The 22,637-nt window shown below is 39.0% G+C and overlaps 2 protein-coding genes across 5 annotated transcripts in view; one reads left to right on the top strand and one right to left on the bottom strand.

The window, feature by feature from the left end:
* ALPK1 (alpha kinase 1) overlaps positions 1 to 19,834 on the bottom strand; it is a 60,842-nt gene extending 41,008 nt beyond the window's left edge. Inside the window, exon 1 of one of the 2 annotated variants that reach the window (XM_034442292.3) lies at positions 19,562 to 19,834. The gene's annotated coding sequence lies outside the window, so the exon portion shown is untranslated. The remainder of the gene's footprint in view (positions 1 to 19,561) is intronic. The other variant, XM_087874442.1, reaches the window with a different exon arrangement.
* On the top strand, positions 19,188 to 21,094 carry TIFA (TRAF interacting protein with forkhead associated domain). 3 transcript variants are annotated; one of them, XM_034442294.3, is made up of 2 exons: positions 19,188 to 19,324; positions 20,433 to 21,094. In XM_034442294.3, the coding sequence occupies exon 2, from the start codon at positions 20,455 to 20,457 to the stop codon at positions 20,992 to 20,994; it is 540 nt and encodes a 179-aa protein (XP_034298185.1). In that variant the 5' UTR covers positions 19,188 to 19,324; positions 20,433 to 20,454; the 3' UTR covers positions 20,995 to 21,094. The 3 variants fall into 3 exon arrangements, with proteins under 3 accessions (XP_034298185.1, XP_034298187.1, XP_034298186.1); XM_034442296.3 differs by lacking the exon at positions 19,188 to 19,324 and adding an exon at positions 19,520 to 19,543; XM_034442295.3 differs by lacking the exon at positions 19,188 to 19,324 and adding an exon at positions 19,826 to 19,961.
* The last annotated feature ends 1,543 nt before the right edge of the window (positions 21,095 to 22,637 follow it).

Genomic DNA, 22,637 nt, shown 5'->3' with positions numbered 1-22,637 from the left:
GTCAGAAAATATTATACTCCAATGTATAATCCAAATTAACCAAATAAAATTGATTATTTGTCTTTGCAACTTGTATAATGCCTTTCTTCCTAATCACAAGTTTAACTTTTTCCATCTTGAATTATCTGCCATTATTTTGATCCAATTCTGTGAGCTTTATAAATCTTTATTATATTTTGTTAAGTAAAATACTTAGGTACTTAGTACTTAATTATTTAATTAATAAATAATTTTTATTATTTTATCAATTATTCTATTCATGCTAATAGTAAATCTGTTAATTGCTGCAGATGTTGCTTTTCTTCTTCCTACAGCTTATGTGATCATTTGCATCCTCTTATTAACCCATTACTGTACAGTAATCTCATACTGAAGCATATTTATTGTACATGTTCCATGATTATTTAATTCCATTTTTGGTATTTGTGATGCATGTACCGAAGAGGCGGGGTTTCAATGCAGTGCTGTGATTGTTATTTTGATCTCCCTGCTGCAGATGCTGCTGGATGCACAGGGTGTTGCCTCAAGGAACCACTCTCTAAATCTAGAGTTTGGTCCCTTTAGAGGCACTTCAAAAGCTTCTGTCAAATCATCATCTTTAAACACAACAATGAAGAAAATATGAAATACATTAAGAATAATCTATATGTCATCCTCATGTATTTACTTTTACATCGGGCCTTCCTACTTCCTCATTCTGGCTTTTTCTTCCTCTTGGATGCCCCCATGAAGCACAGTAGACAGGAGGCCAGTAGAGTTCTCTGCCTCAAAAGACTTATGGTCTTCCTTTTTGCAGACACAGTTTTTATATGCTGTCATATCCAGGTCAAATATCCATCTGTTGTTTAGCGAGCCCATTTGGGTTCTTAGGCCTTGCTTGGGATATATTTAGGCCTGGGTGGCAAATTTAAAAACCTACCCACTTTTCTTATGTGATGAATTATTCTATTCATGAGTCCTACATTCTAACTATCCTCTGTATGCAACTCCATTCAGGCAGGAAGATTCTGTGGCCAAAGGCAGAATCTGAAGGGAGTCACATTTAGGAACAAAAGCACCTGTTGTTTTCCATCACTAATGTTCTTAAAAGTACAAGTTTGGACTGTTCCTCTCTAAATATGGCCATCTCAAAACTACGCTACATGTTGAAGAGAGGATCAGCATTAAGAGCAATAAATTTAAGAAGCCCATTAAAAAGACATAATGAATTTGGTACACTACATATTTCTAGATCAAAGGTACCTTTGAAGTGACCAAACTCCAATCCGTGAACAACTGAAACTGATTCCTTTTTGTTCTGATCTTGCTTGGTGGTGTCCAATAAAATAGAAGTTAAGGAAATTGTCATTATCTGAATATGGTCAGAAGAAGTCATCAGTGAATGACAGCCTTGTCCCTAACAACAATTGGCAAAATCATTAAGAAGGCAAGGCCAAGTGATGCAAGGATTTTTTTCCCCCAGCTAATCTTGTCATTCAGCTGTTGTCACCCACAACTCCCATCCACTTGCTGTGTGAAACCAGCTTAGTCTTTGTCAGTGTTAACAGGGTTGGGAAAGACTTTCTCATTCATGAATATGTATCATCAGCCCACAAGTCTACAGAGACAAACCCTTCAAAACTGCAATTAAAAAAAAAAAATCCTCACCAGCCAACCAGCCACTAAAACCCTAAGCTATTGGGCTGAAATGCTAGAGAGTAATGTGAGCTCACGCTTTTGAAATTAACCAGAGGAACTCTCTGTTTTAAACCTTTCTTTAGAGCTTGATGAGGTTTGTGGAATATTTCTTCATGTGCAAATGTGTAAAACCTTCACAGTCTCTCAGGGGAAAAGAAACAATTACGTATTTTAGGGATCTAGTCCTTTTATGTACTTCAAATGCGTTTCCAGATGCACTGTGCAGGGGTCAAATATTTACATCTATGTCTAAAATTGACAGGGCCTTAGTTTTAAAGTGGCAAGACACAAACAACACAATTTCTGCAAAACAAATCTGGATAATTTTTTATGTGACAAAAGATTCTTAATACATGTCTACCTGATCATGATCATGAGTTGTGAAAGCATTCTTTAAGTCAATATACTTAAAGAGTTCAAAATGTTTATCTTGTCTGAGATTCAAATATAAAGAAGTTAAAGTCTGTCAATTATGCTTTTGTATTTGATAAATAATATAATTTCAACCTAAATTTATGAGACTAAATGTTTATATAATGCATTTTTATAAGTGACACCAATACATTTTAAAACCTTGCAGTTTTTTTAATATTGACTCCCTGCATTAAAAAAAAAAAAAAAAAAAGATATACAGAGATACAATTACAGCATTTCTCCAGAAGTAACACCACTTTAAATTTCTTCAATAAATAGGGGAAATAAAACAAAGTCTAACATATCTTGTCATACATAGACAAAATTTGGGGTACTGTTTAGACCACTATATAATATGCTATACTTTCAGCCTATAGAACCGTGATCGTGAACCTATGGCATGTGTGCCTATGGCTTGCGTGCCAGAAGTGGCACATAGCGCCCTCTCTGATGGCATGCGAGCCGTTGCCCCAGTTCAGCTCTGCTGTGCATGCGTGCACACCTCCTGCCGGCCAGCTGGTCTTCAGGTTTCTGCTGTGCATATGCAGGGGACGAGGCGTGTGCGGGAGGCTGTGTGTGCATACGCGCGGGGGTGGGGCGTATGTGGGGGCGTGCATGTAGAAGGTAGGGCACATGTGCATGTGTGGGGAGCAGAACGTGTGCAAGGGGCCACATACGCATGCACCGGGGCAGGGCACATGCACGGGGGCCGTGCACGCATTGCATTTTGGGGGGTCAGGCATGCTTTGGGCACTCGGTCTGGAAAAGGTTAGCCATCACTGCTATAGAATATGACAAAGAGTTTCAGATAAATAGTGTAATATAATAAAGAAAATAATCAACAAGTTATGGTTTGGAGTATGTGAACAATTCAGGCAGAACGGGTATCCACAATCATTCATCACAAGATGTCTGTGCAACATGGAGGGGAGAGAAAGGAAAAAACAAGATACAAGATCAACCACATGGTACATCCTGCCATACATTCAGAAACATTTCAGAAGCTGTAGAATGCAGCTTCCAAGAACTGCAAGTGGGCATCGCACAATACGAGGACAAATTATTCATTGTAAAGATCTCTTGGAGGTGGGAGATACTTCCAATGTAATCTACCAGATCCCTTGCATGGATTGCCCCTGTGACTAGGACAGATGGGGAGGAAGCTTACCATCAGATTGCAAGAACACAAGCGAGCGGTCAGACGAGGAGACCCAAACTCATTGGTAGCCTCATACTGCAACGAAGAAGGACATACATTTTGAAGCTACTAAGATTGTTGGATGAGCAGGCACAAAAACAGCCAGGGAAGTGATTGAAGCCTGGGAAATGGGAAAACCCTCATCAATCAACAGGTGTGCTGATTTACCACCAGCTTATCAAGTACTTAGGAGATGAGGGCTTGGCAGCAGAAGCAAATAACAGCCAACAATTTAATAGCCAGTCATCAACACCCAATTAACATCTAAAAAGCCAAATATAACAGTCACCATATAAATACCACACACAGAACAGCACAAAGCACACACTCTGCTAGAGAGAAGTTCCCTGAAGATGGGCTCCAGTACGAAACAAAAAGCTTGGAAAACAAAACCGCTTGTTTTGGTGACCAACACAGATTGGATCCTGTTCTCTTTATATAGAAATGGGCCTGTGAATAGGATATATTGAAATTATATTGTAGTCTTTAAAATCTTTGGAGCTTGCATCTGTATTCTTATGTTTTTGCAAAGAGGTATGCTTGCTCTTCGCCTCAGAAAAATAATTTCCTTATTATACTAAAAACATGCACCTACACATATGCAACAACTTATATCATGTTTAGTACTTCCTAAAGTGACTGCTGTACATTATTCATGACATTTCCCTTTGCAGCAGAACAACAGACAGGATAATTCAGTAATTCTGTGATAGAGTACCCGCTTTGGATTTAGAAGATCCCAGGACAATATATAATGTCTCCAAAAGCCAAGTAGCAGCGTGAGTTTAGTCCTCTGAAGGAAAGAAGATAATGCAATTGCATGTACAACTGATTCCAGAAGAAACAATATGGAAATAATCACTTATAACTTCTTTCTTTGAAATATATGGCCATCTAGGGATTAGCAACCAACTCCATATTGTAGAAAACTATAGCATGAAAGAGGATTTCTTGAATTTATGACCAAGAAGATTTGAAATGGGACTTTAGTTCTAGCTTGTGGCACTCTGGATTATTTTTGACACAGCATATTCTACTGTGTTTATTCAGAAGACAATTCTGGTTATTCAATGGTGCATGCTCCTGGTAACTTTCCAGATGAATATTTCCCCCCCCAAACTGGCCTCTTTCAGATGTTAGGGTACAATTCCAGTTGTCACGCCAGCCAAGTGGGGATTAATAATAATAATAATAATAATTTTATTTATATACCGCCCTTCTCCCAAAGGACTCGGGGCAGTGTACGGCCAGAATTAAAACATAAATATACAGTATCATAGTTAAAAATAATTAAAATCATTAAATAGTTTTGGCCGAATTTTAAAACCCAAAATTAAAACCCAATTTAAAATCATTCAGTTAGACAGCCCCGCCTGTCGGAACAGTAGGGTCTTGAGGGCACAGCGAAAGATCCGGAGGTCAGAGATGTTACGAATATCCGGGGGTAATTCATTCCAAAGGGCAGGAGCTCCAACAGAGAAGGCTCTCCTCCTGGATGTCGCCACCCGACATAACTTGGCCGACGGTACCCTGAGGAGTCCCTCTCTGTGGGAGCGAACTGGTCGGTGGGAGGCTGTTGGTGGCAGAAGGCGGTCTCGTAGATACCCTGGTCCTATGCCATTGATTGTATATTGTATATCAGTTTATCGCATTCACAAAAGATATAAATTTAAATTAGATCTGTGTAGCAAATATTCAGAGCTCCGCTGGGTGACAGCAAAGCGAGACAGAAAACTCTAAATTTTTGCTGCCATCTACTGGTTTAGAATATATAGTTCAGATGTAGTAATCCTAGCAACAAACTAAAATCTCTGTCATAAGAAGTTTCAAAGAAGATGCTTTTCATGATGAATCAATTCACCCTAAGAGGTGTGTCACTATTATTCTAATTGAATAAAGTAAAACAAAATAAAAATACAAGTATTTTTTTTTCTTTACTTAATGTCTGGAGAAACTATTGCATCTCAGAAAATGTATTGTTGTTAAGAAGAAAACACAAATATATTTATTTCTTTATCTCTGTACTCTTTGTCATAGTAAGATAATCCCCTGGTGATTTTTGAGATTTGTGTGTGTGTGTGTGTGCTCTCCCTTTCTGCAGGGAAGTTACTGTCTATGTGCCATGTCTAATATCTATATTACGAGATGGGCCATAAATAACCACAGCACTGTCTACCTCCAACAGATTGATTTTCTTCAGACAGCAGTGCACTGATTTGCCGTATATTAATTCAATTACTGATACCACTTGGGATGTAATTTTAAGTGGCAATTTCATGTTGAATGCATGTCATTTGTAGAACTTGAATAATGGCTGTCAAAGTGCAGTATATTTTAAGATCATAATAAAAACATTTTTGGAATTCAAAATTGTGGTTTTCTTACCTCAGATGACATTGTACCTTATTTCTATACATGGTGCTCACATTTATAGAGTGCAACCTTTTATCTATTGTGTTGAGTATTGATTCCCATAGTGGTAGACGCCTGGTGACCTCTACGTATTTTAGAGTGTAACTCTCATAATCCATTGCCCTTAGTTATGCTGACTATGGCTGATGGAATTATGTACATAATCTTACTATATGAATTGAGCACCAGCTCTTTAGAGCAGGGGTCTCCAACCTTGACAATTTTAAGCCTGGCGGACTTCAACTCCCACAATGGGAGTTGAAGTCCGCCAGGCTTAAAGTTGCCAAGGTTGGAGACCCCTGCTCTAGAGTCTGACAATGCAATGAATTGAATGTAGGACATTTTACATGTGAAACCTGTCTTCCAGGACTGATCTTTCTCCTCTTCCTGTTCTCCTCCTGAGTAAATCACCACTAGGTTTTTATGAATTATAATTTGTACAATTAAATTAGTTTAGTAGATGTGAAGTGTTTTACAGACAATATCTCAGTAATGTTTGTAATATTCTTTTTAAGTAGTTCTGTAGTAATTTAAATGTTGTCTTCCAAATTACTTTCTCTAGGTATCACTAACTTCAGAATTTAAACTGATAGCAACTGGATAATGCAGGGGTGGGCAATTAATTTCCTATGACAAAGGAAGGAGGCCACATGACAAACTGGGACTGTTGTAGAGGACCACTGCTCCTCTACCACCCCATCCCCTCTTGCTGCCACAGGCTGGACAGGGTCAGTAAAAGGGGAAAATATGGCCTTTGGGCCACAAAATGCCCAAGTCAGGGCTAAAGACTTTCTCTGTAGTTGCACTCTGCTATGGGGCCACCAGGGTCATTGTTAGTGGACAACCAGTAAATCAATAATATATTCTTTTTTCAGTACTGTTCTAATTTTGAACAGAACAGTAACTAAGTGAATTGTTGCAAGTCAATGACTACATGTATTACGTTTTTGTAGGACTGCCCTCACATGAAATTGGAATTTAGTCTCAGCTTCATTGCTTGCTAATTTTCTAGTTCTTTGTTTGGCTTCTATGTGGTTGCTCATACAATATTTCACTTATTAATCTTACCTTGGACTTTTATCTATGACTCCTCAAGTCTAGTTATTTCCTATTTTTGAAAACTGACAGCCACAATCTTACTCTTGGGGTTGCCAGAGAATTAGGAAGAGAAAGTTTGTGATGCTTCTGCAGTTTTCCCTCTGTGCCTGAACTTTAACCCTGAACTTCTCAAAGGAAATGCCCACAAGTAGAAGTAATGTTAAATTCGGTGAAAAGATTGGTGTGTAAAAGGAATCATGTACAGACATTCTGATAGGATCAGTTTCTGCTGAAGAACTAATTTTTCAGAAGTAGAACAAACCAAACATTAATGGACATTATGAACTAATAAAATATGTCCGATACAACACTGCCCTCTAGGGATAGGAAAGAAAATGCAACAGTTTTCTCTAAACCACACACTCTACAGGTAATCCTTGACTTACAACAGTTCATTTAGTGACCGTTTGAAGTTACAATAGCACTGAAAAAAAGTGACTTATGAATGTTTTTCACACTTACGACTATTGCATGGTCATGTGATCAAAATTCAGACTTATGACGGATGTCCTGAGATCACGTTGTGTCATTACTTTTTGTAACCTTCTGACAAGCAGAGTCAATGGAAAAACCAGATTCATTTAACAACCTTGTTACTAACTTGACAACTGCAGTGATTCACTTAATAACTGTGGCAAGAAAGGTCATGAAATGGGGCAAAACTCATTTAACAAATGTCTCACTAGAAATTTTGGGCTCAATTGTAGTTGTAGGTCAAGGACTACCTGTATACAGTAGAGTGGCTGCAAAAAATCAGAAGGAGTTTGGTATCACATTTCTCAACTAGCAATATTTATTAAAAGGAATAAATACGATAGTAAGAAAAGATGGTTCAGACTCCTATTTTTTTTGTCATCACATATCTTGCTTCTTCTGACTGTCGGCCAACTGGTGATGGTATCCAGCCGGTTCAGGCGAACCGGTAGTGGTGACCTGCAGGTGGGCCTGCCCACCTGCCCCGGTGCTATGCTATCCTATTTAGCCACATTTTCTAAGCCGCGTGCATGCATGCAAGCCACATGCACGAACAAAGCGCATGCACAGATAGTCACATGAATGTGCGGAAGGCGCGGACGCTCACATTTTTGGTGCATGGCGAACTGGTGGTAAAATTATGTGAAATCCACCTCTGCAGCCAACTGCAATTCAATAGTTCGATTCTCACTGGCTCAGGGTTGATTCAGCCTTCCATCCTTCTGAGGTGGGTAAAATGAGAACCCAGATTGTTGGGGGAAATATGCTGATAAACAGCTTAGAGCTTAGTAAAGCATTATGAAGCGATATATAAGTCTAAGTGCTATTGCTATTGCTATTAATATAGTTATTTATCCTCTTACAATATAGAATAGCAGGAAATCTTTGAAGTAACTGGGCAGTGCAATTTCTTAGATATATGTATCTAATTGAGATATGTGTTTTTTCATTTGAGAAAATAAAGTAAGTGATTTTTTTCCCTAAAACTTTTACATTTATTCTATTAATATTTTCCTAATTTCTTCTCTATTTTTTCTTTTCTTATTTGACTACCACTTTGCTGGTTAACAGGAGCTCATAAACATTTTTCCAATTTCTTTGTGGAAATTGTACAGCTTTGTGGAAATTTGAAAGCTTATTAATAAGAGCAGAGTGAAATTGAAGCACTGTGCGAGTGTTGAACTTTGGTTACATCATATATTTAGAATAATTTGTGGTAAAGAGGATCTACAGATTACTCAGATCAATTGCTCCATTTTCTTAAAAACATTTCTTTACTGAAAATTTGTTCCACATTTTTTTCAGAAATATCTATTAGATGAAACCATTGGGGTTTTCCCATGCAACTCTACAAGCTTAACCTCTTTTTTCTACTTCAAAGCAAGCTATGCCTTGCTGTTTGATTTAAACAAGGAAACTAGAGTTTTATTTGCTGATCTTCATTTAGAGAGCACGTTCACTAGCTTATTGTTTTGGCCCTTTCTTGTAACATGCATTATTTCTATAATATGCACTATAGAATGGGAGAGATTGATAGTACAGGTAGACCTTGAATTGCAACCATAATTGGGACTAGAATTTCTGACATAAGTCACTGCGGTTGTAAGTCAAACCATCACCTCATTGAGTGTTTTTTATCAGGGCAACCTGGTCTACCCAAAAATGGGACGGAACATACCGCTTCTGCTTTCACCTTTCAGCCCCAATCCAGGATCCTTCGCAGGCAGTCGCTTTCGCGACAAACTATTTTTATGTTAAATTTATATTTACCAACAAAGAAATAAAGGGAAACTAGTATAGATCTACTTCAAGCTATTTAGCTCTCGTCAGCTAGCCCTTCGAATCCCAGAATGGTATGGCTAGCTGATGAGAGCTAAATAGCTTGAAATAGATCTATACTAGTCTCTCTTTATTTCTTTATCGATAAATATAAATTTAACACATCACCTCATTGGATCAGATTCTATGACCCTTTTTTCTAATGGTCATAAGTCAAGTCACTGTGTTGGTAAGTCAAGTCATATGGTCATAAGCACGAACTCAGCTTAACCAAAGGCACCTGATTGGTGCTTCAGGTGTTTTTGATTGGTGGTTACCACTTTGGGTGCTTGGCAATCGGTTTGCAAGTATGCAGTTGCAGTGCCCTGTGATCATGTGATTGCCTTTTGCAACCTTCCCTTTGCTTTTCCACCAGCAAAGTCAATGGGGGTAGCTGCAGGAGGTTGCAAGACACTCCTGCAATTTGCTCCCACTCTTCCACCCAAGGAGCTCCCAGGAACATGGGGATCTCATGCTCTCTTGTGCCCATCTGCTTAGTGCCCATCTACCTAGTACTGTGATGGCGAACCTATGGCACGTGTGCCACATGTGGCACGTGGAGCCATATTGGTGGGCACATGAGCTTAGCTTTAGGAAGCATGCAGGCACCAGCCAGCTAATTTTCAGGCCTTCCGGGCCCACCAGAAGTCGGGGAAACAGGCTGTTTCCAGCCTCCGGGGGTGGGGGGAGGCCATTTTTGCCCTCCCCAGGCTCCTGGAAAGCCTCTGGAGCCTGGAGAGGTGTAAAACGGGCCTTCCAGTCCCACTGGAATTTCGGAAATGGGCTGTTTCCGGCCTCCAGAGGGCCTCCTGGAGAGTGGGGAAGGCCATTTTAACCCTCCCCAGGCTCCAAGAAAGAAATTATGGGTGTGAACATGCGCACATGCGACTCCCCCGCACTCCCCCCACATTTGGCATGCAACGGCAAAAAGGTTAGCCATCACTGGCCTAGTACTACCTAGTCCCCAGCTATCTGCTTGCTCATACTCCACATACTTATTTGTAACAGTCACCTGCCCCTAAGAAACTGCCCACCAGCCTGCTTGCATGGAACACAGTTTCAGCAGCACAAGCAAGCCTTTCTGGATTCTCTCCTTTTCCCACATCAAGGTCTCATGAGTTCATTGCTTAACCACCCATGTGGCCCTTGTTTAGCAATGGTAATGGGAACTGCTGGGATTGCTGTTGCTAAATGGTGCAGTCAGGCGATGTCATATTTTATGACTGCATTGCTTAGTGAAAGAAATTGTTCTCAATTGCCAGCGTAATCAAAAGACTGTCTGTAGTTTATTGCAGGTAATTGTGACTTACTCACAGCATTCTTCAGTGATTGTTTGAAGTTACAGAATGCTGAAAAAGTTGGTTTATGGCCGGTCCTTGAACTTGCGGCCGTTGCAATGTCCCCATGGTTCTGTGATCACCAATTGGGTGCTTTACAACCAGCACGCATTTCCAATGATCTCAGCATCCTGTCTATCCTTGATCAAGCTGGATTCACAATTATGACAGCAATTATGACTCAACTTACGACCACAGTGATTTGACTTACAACCTTTGTAAAAATAGTTGTAAAATCAGAACAGGTGTTGATTAGTTGGTTAGGTGATGACTTGATTTAGACCACAATGACTTACTTTGGAAATTACAGTTCCAATTATGGTAATAAATTGAGGACTACCTGAAATGCCAAGAGGTCTCTCCTATCAATTAAAGCCAACACAGTTCTGTGCTGCATAAACAGAGGGCTAGAATCAAGATCACATGAAGTGTTAATACTCCTTTATAATGCCTTGGTAAGGCCACACTTGGAATACTGCATTCAGTTTTGGTTGCCACGTTGTAAAAAAGAAGTGGAGACTCTAGAAAGAGTGCAGAGAAGAGCAACAAAGATGATTTTCTGACAGATAGGCCACAGTCAGTAAGGATGGGATCTCACCATTCCTCTACTCTGATACTAAGCACAGGAGCCCCCCAGGGTTGTGTGCTAAACCCTTTCCTTTATTCCTTGTAATTAATCAGTGGAACAACTTGCCTCCAGAAGTTGTGAATGCTCCAACACTGGAAGTTTTTAAGAAGATATCAGATAACCATTTGTCTGAAGTGATATAGGGTTTCCTGCCTAAGCAGGGGGTTGGACTAGAAGACCTCCAAGGTCCCTTCCAACTCTGTTATCCTATCCTATCCTATCCTATCCTATCCTATCCTATCCTATCCTATCCTATCCTATCCTATCCTATCCTATCCCATCCTATCATGTTATTGCCATTTGCAATTTTCCGATTTATGATAAGCAAAGTCAATGTGGAAAATGGCAGGAAGCCACAAGATGAGGTTATAAGACAGCTTGCTTAACAATGCTTAATAATGACAATGGAACTGATGTTGTAAGTCCAGCACAATCATGTGACTATTCACTTTATGACTACCCAGAACAGATTTGCCGGTCCCGATTGTGGTTGCTAAGTGAGGACTTACCTGTATTAGTTTCTGCTGGGTATTTTCCATATAGATGAAGGATGGGTTTCTCAATTAAGTGTAAATATATATTTACAAAACCAGCCATATTTTTTCCAATAATATGTTGTTTATATGAAACAAATTTATATAGTTGCCCATCTTCCAGAAGGAACTCTGGGCAGCAAATAGAATAAAAACACAATACACTAAAAAGACTATTTTAAACAATAAACAACAGACTGTTTGAATAATGTTGAGGTCCCAATGAAGCTCACATTCACCTACCAATCACTCTATGCCAGCTCCATCATATGAAACAAGAAACAATGGTAGATCATGAGCATGATTATTTTATTAAACTTTCTAATATTTCTTTGGGCAAATGGTAAGCCCAAAGAAGAACATAAAGGATATAAAAGATGCCACAGACTGCAATTTATTAGCAGACTGAACACAGGTTCCATCATTTCCCCAAAACAAATCTCTGCTTGAATATATAAGGTAGAATTTATCTAAAATTGTCCACTTTTGCATCCATCTCCAATACAACACAGATAAAATACAACCTATTTAATGTGAAAATGGTTGAACTACTGCACCAACACTAAATTAGATTCACATTTTCCTATTCTCTTTTAAGCACGCACTTGTAATTATCAGTAGTTATCTCTAAATAATTTCTGAGAGAGAGAGAGAGAGAGGGAGGGGGGAGGAAGGGAGGGAGAGAATAAACCAATCTTGTTTAAATAATAAATCAATAACTCCTTGAAGAATACAACTTCACTGAAACCTTTTCTGGATTTATAGATAGCAATAAGGATATTATCAATATTATTCAGAAGGAAGTTGTTTCTTATTTGAAAAGCTTATGTTTCTTGTAAGTTGAAGACATTGAGGAAGAGAAAGCTAGTAGAGAGATTTGCAGGAAATTCACAGTTTGCTCTCAAACATTGCTCAAAAGGGGATTTCCAGAGATGTCAGTGCCAAGTGACATCAAGTCATTGTTAGACATAGACTAATAAGGTGTTGTTTGGCTAATACAAACACTTTTCCAAACTGCAAATGGAAAATCAATCTTGCAGCTACTGTATTTAGAATGTTATAATGTTTTCTTTAAAAAAAAACTGTTCTAAATGAGCTTAACCAGAAACAGTATATAACAGCATATATTAAACATGAGTAATGAATATAACAACTACATCTGTGGATTTAAATTTGACAAGGCTGGGTCCAAAGTGACCATTGTTTGTCAAAAAAACAACTTAGCTAAATTTGCAAATTGATCATGATTTTATATAACATGCTAAGCCCTCTACATGCAAGCAACATTGTGGCTTGTCAATGTGAATCAATTAAATCTGAAGGAAGCACTGATCACCATAAGAAACGAGATAATTGTGAATAGGTATCTGTTCTTAACCATGAAACACAGTTTGTAACTTCATGATGCAAGATACAAACTCTGCTACTTCTTTGTATTAAAATATTGCATTCAAATGTGTAACAGAAGAGTTAACATCTCAATGTCACACAACATGAAGTTGATGAAAAGTGCTTCCCTTTGGATGCCCATATGAATGGAATAGTTGAAATGGCTGAAAGGGAAGATGATTACATGTGAATGAAATAATCCCATCAAAATGCAATTATATATTTTGGATTATCTAGTGAAGGAAACCTATAACTGTCTGGTTTGGTTCTGCAACCCAATAAGACAGACACAGACTTCAGAGGATAAGTAGAACTGCAGAAAAAACAATTACTACCAACCTGCCTTCCATTGACGACCTGTATACTGCACGAGTCAAAAAGAGGGCTGTGAAAATATTTACAGACCGCTCTCATCCTGGACATAAACTGTTTCAACTCCTACCCTCAAAATGACAGTATAGAGCACTGCACACCAGAACAACTAGACACAAGAACAGTTTTTTCCCCGAACGCCATTCCCTCAACACTGTTGTAAGTGGGAGGAGATGGGTGATAGGAACTAAGGCTGCATTACTATTACTATTAGTCTTCTAATTACCATATTTTTCAGAGTATAAAATGCACCTTTTCCCCCCTAAAAGTGGCTGAAAATTTGGGTGCACCTTATACTCCGAATGTAGCTTTTTCGAAGTTTTTTTCAGCCCTAACGAGGACTCTCAGCTGTTCTTCAGAAGCTTTTTTTCAGCCCTAACTAGGCGCTAGCCAAGTGAAGCAATCTCCCTGTGCTTTGCCTGCTTTTCTCATTGCTGCATCCTCTCACCTGTGCCTTAGAAGCTGTTTTTTATTCCCAAGCAGGGGATAAAAAACCAGCAAACTAATGTGCTTCCCCCCCCTATTTTCCTCCCCAAAAACTAAGCTGCGTCATATACTCCGGTGAGTCTTATACTCTGAAAAATACGGTACTATTACTCTTAATCTTCTCATCGTTCCTATCACCCATCTCCTCCCACTTATGACTGCATGACTGTAACTTTGTTGCTTGTATCCTTATGATTTATATTGATATTATTTCCCGATTGCTTATTTGTACCCTATGACTACCCTCTTTCCCCCAAAAGAAGACATCCTCTGATAATAAGCCCAATCGGGCTTTTGAGCGCATGGCAATAAGGCCAAGCACTTATTTCGGGGTTCAAAAAAATATAAGACAGGGTCTTATTTTCAAGGAAACACAGTATCAGTGTTGTATCTTATGATTCTTGACAATGTATCTTGTCTTTTTATGTACACTGAGAGCATATGCACCAAAGACAAATTCCTTGTGTGTCCAATCACACTTGGCCAATAAAGAATTCTATTCTATTCTATTCTATTCTATTCTATTCTATTCTATTCTATTCTATGCTATGCTATGCTATGCTATGCTATGCTATGCTATGCTATGCTATGCTATGCTATCTCTGTTCTACAGAAGTTACATAAAAGAAATGGCCCAGTATCATCTATCAAAAAATCATATAGTTAGCAGTTCCCTAGAGACACCTGACATTGATCTAGGAAATTACCTGAGACATTTCACCATATTTTTTTTTAAAAAAATAGGTACTTCATAGGAAGATTCACACAGTATATTAAACCATAATTTAACATACACACATCAAAATAAACAAATCCGAGTCAACATTTAGATGTTCTTCCACATAGCTAGGAAGACATATTAACTAGAATTCAGTATGAAATCCATACTTCTCACTACATACAAATTTTATAAGAAATTATACTAAAGGCTAAATAACACAGTTTTAATTTTTATTTGTTTAAGGTTTTTATTTTTAATTTTAGATTACAATTCTGATTTTCAACAAATAATATACCAGGCATCAAGTAAAACAAAATTGATTCTTGGTACTTTCTCCCTACTCATTAAACATCATTTGTTTGATGCTATCCTAGTTCTTAATGCTACATGCTCATCATTTAGCATTAAGAACTACTGCTACTATTTAGCATTAAGAACTGCTGCTATCCAAAAGCACTTCTTCTTCAAAATGATTTTATTTATATATATTCCATCTTTATTATTTTTATAAATAACTCAAAACGATCTAATATTCCTTCCTCCTCCTATTTTTCCCACAACAACTCTGGGTAATGGGTTGGGCTGAGACAATGATTGGCTCAAAATCACCCAGCTGGCTTTCACGCCTAAAATCAGACTAGAAAATGATGCCTCATTTTTCACCAAGATAGGGTGACTTCTACAATTACACAGACATGGTTTGTACAAAATATTGTTACTGGAAATTGACAGCAAAAAGTTCAAATTTTCTTTATTGCTTTGCTGCATCTATTTGGTCAAAAGAGTTTTGTAGCCTAAATCTAATAGTGCTATGTTTATTTAATTATGATTAAAAAAAAGAAATGGTTTGTTTTTACAAAATGGTAGGCATTTTACAAGCCACAGTGTCTGGTGTCACTTGGTGATAAACCTAAATAATTTTACCTTAGCAATGACATGCAGAAGAAGCACAAAGCTGACTTTCAATGACAGAGAAATAAATTGAGTTAAATTGACCAACTGTAGGTCAACACTATGTACTTTCCTGTTTAAGAAATATTTTATGAACAGTTAGTTCCCCGTGGGGAGTTATGACTGAATAACACCACATGGTTCATGATGTCACCACACAAATGTTATGAAGTGTATCGCAATTGTGTGAATTTACCATATTACTTTTCACAAAACCACATTAACAAAATCATGTAGTTAGTGAACTACAATGGGACAATAGTGGGACAAATCCACAGTATTTGCATCAATGTCTTCTAACCCATTCTTTGACAGCCAGTTTGGTATAATGGTTAAGATACTAGATTGGAAACTATGCATTCTAATCCCATTTAGGCAGAATGTCTTTAAGCCAGTCACTCTCTTAGCCCTAGAAGTAGAGCAATGGAATGTCTGAAATCTTGCCAAAAAGCTGCAGGAACAAGTCCAGTTAGCTGCCAGCAATCAAGCTTGACTTGAAAGCATCCCTAAATTTGAAAGTTATAAATAGCTATACAAATGTGATTAATAATTAAAAAGTTTATTCTTTGAACATGATGAACCTGGCAGTTAACTCTTTTGAAATATTTCTCAGTTATCATGTACACGAAGGCCTAGTATTTTAACCTTGGTTCAGGAGGGCCTGGTTAGTGAAGGTCAGGAATTTTAAAAATAGCTTATAAAAGAGTCTCAGATGAAATTTTGCTTTAAGTTGCTTCATAAAGTTCATTACAGATAGTTCTTGACAGTTTGTTTAGTGACCTTTCAGATACAACAGCACTGAAAAAAGTGACTTATGACCATTTTCCACGCTTATGACCATTACAGCATCCCCATAGTCTTGTGATCAAAATTCTCATGCATGACGGTTGCAGGGTCCTGGGTCATGTAATCCCCGTTTGTGGCAAATTAACTTCTGACAAACCAAGTCAATGGGGTAGCTCAGTGATGGTGAACCTATGGCATGGATACCAGAAGTGGTACCCAGAGCCAACTCTCCAGGCACGCCAGCCGTCACCCGTTGCTCTTCTGGGTTCCAGCCAGCTGGTTTCATGCATGCATGCATACCAGAAACCGGAAGACAGATGACTGGCACACATGCGCATGCCGGAAACCGGAAGGATGCCAGGGAACTGCTCTTCCAGTTTTTGGTGTTCCCCTCGGCGTGTGCTCCCATTTCGGCACTCAGTGCCGAAAAGGTTCGCCAACACTGGAGTAGCCAGATTCACTTAACAATTGTGGTACTAACTTAACTACTGCAGTGATTCACTTAACAACTGTAGCAAGAAAGGTCGTAAAATGAGGAAAATTCATTTAACAAATGTCTCACTTAGCAACATAAATTTTGGGCTCAATTGTGGCCATAAACCTGTATTATTATTATTGTTATTATCATTATTATTTAAACAGAAGGTTTTTTCAGATTCAGTACTGCAATAATTTCCCTCAGATAAACGAAAGCTTGCCAACCGAAGCTAAATCGCAGCTAAGAATCAGTTCTGATGCTTGTTAGAAACTGCTGAAGGCAGAGACCAGATACAGGAGGCTTTAGTTTGATGGAAAGATGTGGCCTGAAAAGAATCCTAAAAAATCTGCAAGAGAGCCAGCAATTAAGAGGTAATCAAAGAGGCGTTTGACTTACAGCTATGGGCAAAAAATCCTGGCAGGGGTCCGAAGGTGAACAAAAGTTCATCATTAGCATACTAAAATCTCAACCCCCTAATTATTTAAATGAGAAATTTAGAGATCATTCCAAACATGCTAAGAAGCTTCTGGAGAACATGTGAATGTTTGCACAATCAGCATGCTCAGGAAGTGGTAGATAACCAATGACTGAGATTGTAACTTTGTGTTTCTTTGTAGAAAAAGTATAAAAGCTTTGATAGAAACCTGGCTGGGGATGCCCATTTTCTTTTGAGCTGAAGTTTACTGAAAATGACAGCTGGGATGCCCACTTTGCTCCTGTGCAGAAATAAAGTGTTTGAATTCTTCTTTCCTCTAATTAGTTCTTCATACCAAGTAAAATGAACAAAGAAGTAGTTTGGGGTCAGCCTTGAGTTACAACCATTTGTTTAGTGACCATTTGAAGTTACAGTGCCACTGAAAAAAGTGACTTATGACTGGTTTTTTTATTTACGACCATTGCAGCATCCCCAAGGTCATGTGATCAAACTTTTGGGCTCTTGGCAACCAGCATGTATTTATGACAATTGCAGTGTCCAGGTCCTGGAATCATGTGTTCATCATTTGTAACTTTCCGAGCTGGTTTCTGACAAGCAAAGTCAATGGCAGATTCACTGAGCAACCAATAGATACATTTAACAACTGCAGGGATTCGCTTAATAATTGTGGCACAAAAAGTCATAAAATGGGGCATAACTCACTTAACAGCTATTCTGGTTAGCAATTTGGGGTTCCACTGTGGTCGTAAGTCAAGGACTACCTGTACATGTGAAAAATTGTTGAATTAATCTTATCTTGAGACAGTAAAAATATGCTTAATATTCTTTAAGTCAAGGGTGTCAAACTTGATTGCATCATGGGCTGGATCATAACATTTTCTGCCTTTGTGGAGCTGCAGTGGGTGTGGCCTGTGCATGATGCATCTAGCTGGCAGGCCGCCAGTTTGACAGGCCTGCTTTAAGTCTTCACTATTTTTTTTCAGCATGAATTTCCAGCTCCTTATCACAAAATATTTGCAAAGTGCTACTATCAACTTTAGCAATGCTCATTAATTGCCTATTAAAAGTTATAGATCTGAAATTGTCCAAAGCACTTTTTAGTATTAACAATAATTTAGGAGCTCTAGACGCTGCTAATATGTTTGCACAAAACTGTGGGGAAAAAAAACAACCTGAATATGCTGTCATTCCACAGTATTAGACAATCTAAATTTCTCTTGCAGTGTCTTAAAAGATTTAAAACTTGAAATAAAGTGACTTAAAGTAGGAAAACACTTAATATCCTACCAATCCCATGAGTTCCAATAGAAATTTTCAAACTGGAATTAACTTCAAAATGGAAATCAGAATAGGGATCAAAATTATATTTCAAACTTAACATCTTCCAAGCATGGCGTCATTGGATGCTAAATTTTGATTTAAAAAAGGAACTATGACATTTCAAATGTATGGGAGGTATCACATAATAGTTTTTTAATTGTGCCCATTGAAATTAGATCCTATTCAGAAAAGAGATGCTCAAATGTAGCCCCAGTGAGAAATTCAATCATGAAGTACAGATTATCTGCTTAAATTCAGATATCAAAATATCTCTTTTGATATTGTTTGCTTGTAAAACAATGAGGTCTCCAGAGAAAGAAATAACAAGATGTCTAAGAACATCAAAATTACAAATGGTGTGTGTGTGTGTGAGAGAGAGAGAGAGAGGGAGGGGAAGGGAGAGAGAGACTCCCAATCTTATCGGTATTGCTGATAAGGAGAGATGTTCTGTTATGCCACATTGTAAGTGACTCTTTATCGACATTTTACAGTCTTGTTTACCAGCTTCACATGCCCCACCCACCCTCCTTTCTATCTTCGCGGTCAAAGGAAAGGAGGAACTTCGGTTATGCACCAGAATTGAAACTCATCCCCTTCCTAACGTTACCCCCTCCCCTTTTGCTGGGCGGGAAAGGGAAAGCCCAGTAGGGGATATTTTTCTGCAGTTGCAGCGCGGCATCCTTTCGCCACCCAGTTCCTCCCGCGAGCCTGGTGGACCCGTTTCTTCCAAAGATACCCACCTTTCTCACGCTCTCATTGGTGCTGCTGCTGCTGCTTTTGAGATCTCTTTGAAAAGGTGAGTCCCAGGAGGAAGGCAAAACAAATCCTGTTTTGAAGCTGAACTACCGATCGGTCTGTTAATATAGGCTTTGATCATTTAAATTTCTAATACATAGAATTCGGTAGAGCCCCCCTCCCTCCCCTTCAGACGACGCCTTTTGACGCGAATGTATTCACGGAAAACTCAAAATCAGCAATGCTGTAGAAAATGACGGGGAGAAGCAATGGATTTGAAGTAAGGCTGACTGCTTACCTGGGCGTTTTGCCAAGTTCAGACGAGACCCGGGTGGAGTGGGAGATCAGCCAAGAAATCTTTAGCCCCGCTTAATTTCAGGTTTGAACGCCTGCCTTGATCTCTCTCTCGTGGGATGTTCCCGTGGAGTCACACTTCCACTTACCCCGCCGGAAATAGAAGCGAAAGTGCAAACCCTCGTAGGGAAGGGCCTCCATTCTGCGTGCAAACGCAAGCAGGGTTAAGACAAGCGGGCGGGGAAGACTCCGCCATCTGGGAACGCGGAGCTGAGCGACGTGAGAAGTTTTGCAAGGACGCCTGCCTGACTGAAAAGAATGTAAAAGTTCTACAGTAACTCCCCCCCCCCTTTTGGAGGAGAAGCAATGCGAATAGAGGCTCCGGGCCCCTTATATATCCACGGGTAAGGGATGAGGATGCTTGGTCTAAGCCTCAAACGAAACATGGTTTCGGTTTTTGCTTTTAAATTAAACTTATATCTTCAATAGTTTTTGTGCTGCCTGTATGGTTTTACCTTTATGTGCCTCCTCAGGACTGACTATAATTACTATAAATTATGATGGATAGGGGACTTAAAAGCAATAATGGTCACTTTGGATCTCTTCCTAAACAAGTGAAATAAAATGTAAAAAAGTGAATTAAAATTAATCTGAAGATTTTTTTTTTTCATATTTTAAGTTTACTGGAATCAAACCTCGCAGCCTCCAACCTTGTCAATATTTATGTTCCCCATCAAAATGACTTCGTTGCAACCTGTTTGCTTCCATTTTTGATGGGAGGTTTTTTTTTTTTTTTGTTCTTCATGAACCAAGATCCAGTAAGCGTCAAGCAATTTGGTTTTAAAATGATTTTAATATATACTTTGTTCTTTTAGGATTTTCTGAATTAGTACTGCCATGTCTGATTTTGAAACAGAAGATACTGAAGAGACTGTGACTTGTCTGCAAATCGCTATTTATCATCCAAAACAAGAAGAAAAACCAGTCTTCCACGCTTTAACCTTCTGCCACGAACAACAGCTGAGAGCAGATGACATAGTGAAATTTGGAAGAGATTCGAACATCTGTCGTTTTCACTTTGTAGATACACGGGTTTCACGTGTTCAGTTTTCCCTTCAGTTTTTCAGGCACTTCAACAGCTCAGAGTTTGGTTTTGAGATTAAGAATCTGAGCAAAAAGGGAAAGTTATCTGTGGATGATGTTGAACTGGCCTATCTAAATAAAGTCAATCTACCAGATAAATGTATGGTTTGTTTTGGAGAGTACCAGATGCAATTGCAAAAACAAGAAGGACAATGTGAAGACTACTTTAACATCTGCTTTGAATTGTCCAGAACGTCACTGTTACAAGAAAAAAAACTATTTTTAAAAAAACCAGTATGTGAAAGTAGCAGTTCATATACCCAATTTCCAACAGAAATGGATGAGAATGAATAACTTGGAAAATTCAATGAAAAAAAACAATTGTGTATTCAGTGGTCATCTTTACTTTGTGTGCTATGGTAGTTGAAATGATATCTGTACATCTATATCAGGGGTCCTCAAACTTTTTAAATGGGGCCAATTCATGGTCCCTAGACTGTTGGGGGGGTGGACCAGTTAGGTGGGCATGGCTAAGTGGTCAGTGACTGGGTGGGTGTGGCCAATTTAGCAGTCTATTAAACAATACACACAAATTGATTAATATGATAAATAATAAAAAATTAAACTTTGTTTTGCTTCTGGGAGTGTTTTGTTTGCATATTGCTCTTTTGGTTGATTTCTTTTTTTACTAGATTGTTCTTTAAATTGTTTAGGAGTCTAGTGGTCCACTTCAGGAAACTCAAGTTTTGCAGCAATTCTTCTCAGCTCCAAGGAGTTTATAATCAACAAGTCTCTTTCACTCTATCTCTGTCTGTCTGTCTTTCTTTCTCTCAATTTCTCTGTCCCCTGCACGGGGAGGAACCCCTGAACAGGTGCTGGTGGTGGGAATCTGACATCTGGAGCGGGCCAAGACTTTTACGGCTTTCTGCCTTGCATTAGCAAAGACGGGCCGGAGGTCCGAGAGCACATAGCGCCCCAGGGTGGCGCTCTTCGCGAGCGCCCGTTCGCCCTCCTGTCCACCTCGGGCCCCGCATCCAATCCATGACTGGGCTAGTCTGGCTGGCAGGTGGGCAAGCGGGTGCCCTTCCTCCAATCCAGGCCTCCTGCAGCACTCCCGGCCGTGCAAAGGCCCCAGAAGGCCTCTACATGGCCCATTTTTGACCTCCCTGGCCTCCAGAAGCACTCTGAAGGTCAAAAATGTTGGCCTTACCTTCCAGTTCCAGCCCATGGGGCTCAAAGATAAAGCCCTGCGCTCGGCTGAAGGGTGGATGGGGCAGCCTCGTGGTCCCAGGCAGGCCGGATTAATGGGTTCGGCGGGCCATATCTGTCCCACAGGCTGTAGTTTGAGCACCCCTGATCTGTATCGTCACCTGTATTGCCAATAGATTAGCATCTTTCAGGGGCACTTGATGACTGGTCAGTCATAAAAGTTGAATAAATATTGTTTCAACATTGCTACCTTTTGGTATCTTTGAAAATTTCCTTCTATCAACCAGTCGCAGCAGCTATTTCTCTGTATTTAGATCCAAGTTGTACTGATGTTTGTACGAGGAACTTAATGCTTCCATTTTTCTCCTCCCAACGTTTTCTTCTATGTCTTATAAAAGCATTTGATAACTCAGTGTTTTAAATTGATGAACACAAGTGAAATATTTTTGTTTTTATATATTTTAAGAAACATTTTGGCCAATGTTGGGGTTAACACTTGGAAACCAATTTAATTTTTTAAAAAATATTTAAAGTCCTAAATGGTGTGAAGGATTGCTTATTTAGTATGGACTTGTTTGGCCATTAAAGTCGGTAGATGAGGACTTCTTAAACAGTACTAATTTTAAAGACTTAGATCTCAAAATCAAAAGATAATTGGACATCTATATAAAACAACCAGTAAAAGGCATCGTAAAAAATGAACAGTCTCTTATTCTTCCTAAACCAAGTACAGGTAGTCTTTGACCTACGACCATAACTGAGCACAAAATTTGTTGCTAAGAGATATT

This window comes from Pantherophis guttatus, chromosome 8 (genome assembly GCF_059756535.1).
Source record: "Pantherophis guttatus breed Tessera chromosome 8, ASM5975653v1, whole genome shotgun sequence".
Taxonomy (NCBI): domain Eukaryota; kingdom Metazoa; phylum Chordata; class Lepidosauria; order Squamata; family Colubridae; genus Pantherophis; species Pantherophis guttatus.
The sequence above is the reverse complement of the archived record's forward strand: the minus strand, read 5'-3'. Positions and strand labels throughout refer to the sequence as shown.

Bases quoted from the DNA above. Each gene is read 5' to 3' on its own strand.
- TIFA (XM_034442294.3), top strand. From the start codon at position 20,455: ATGTCTGATTTTGAAACAGAAGATACTGAAGAGACTGTGACTTGTCTG.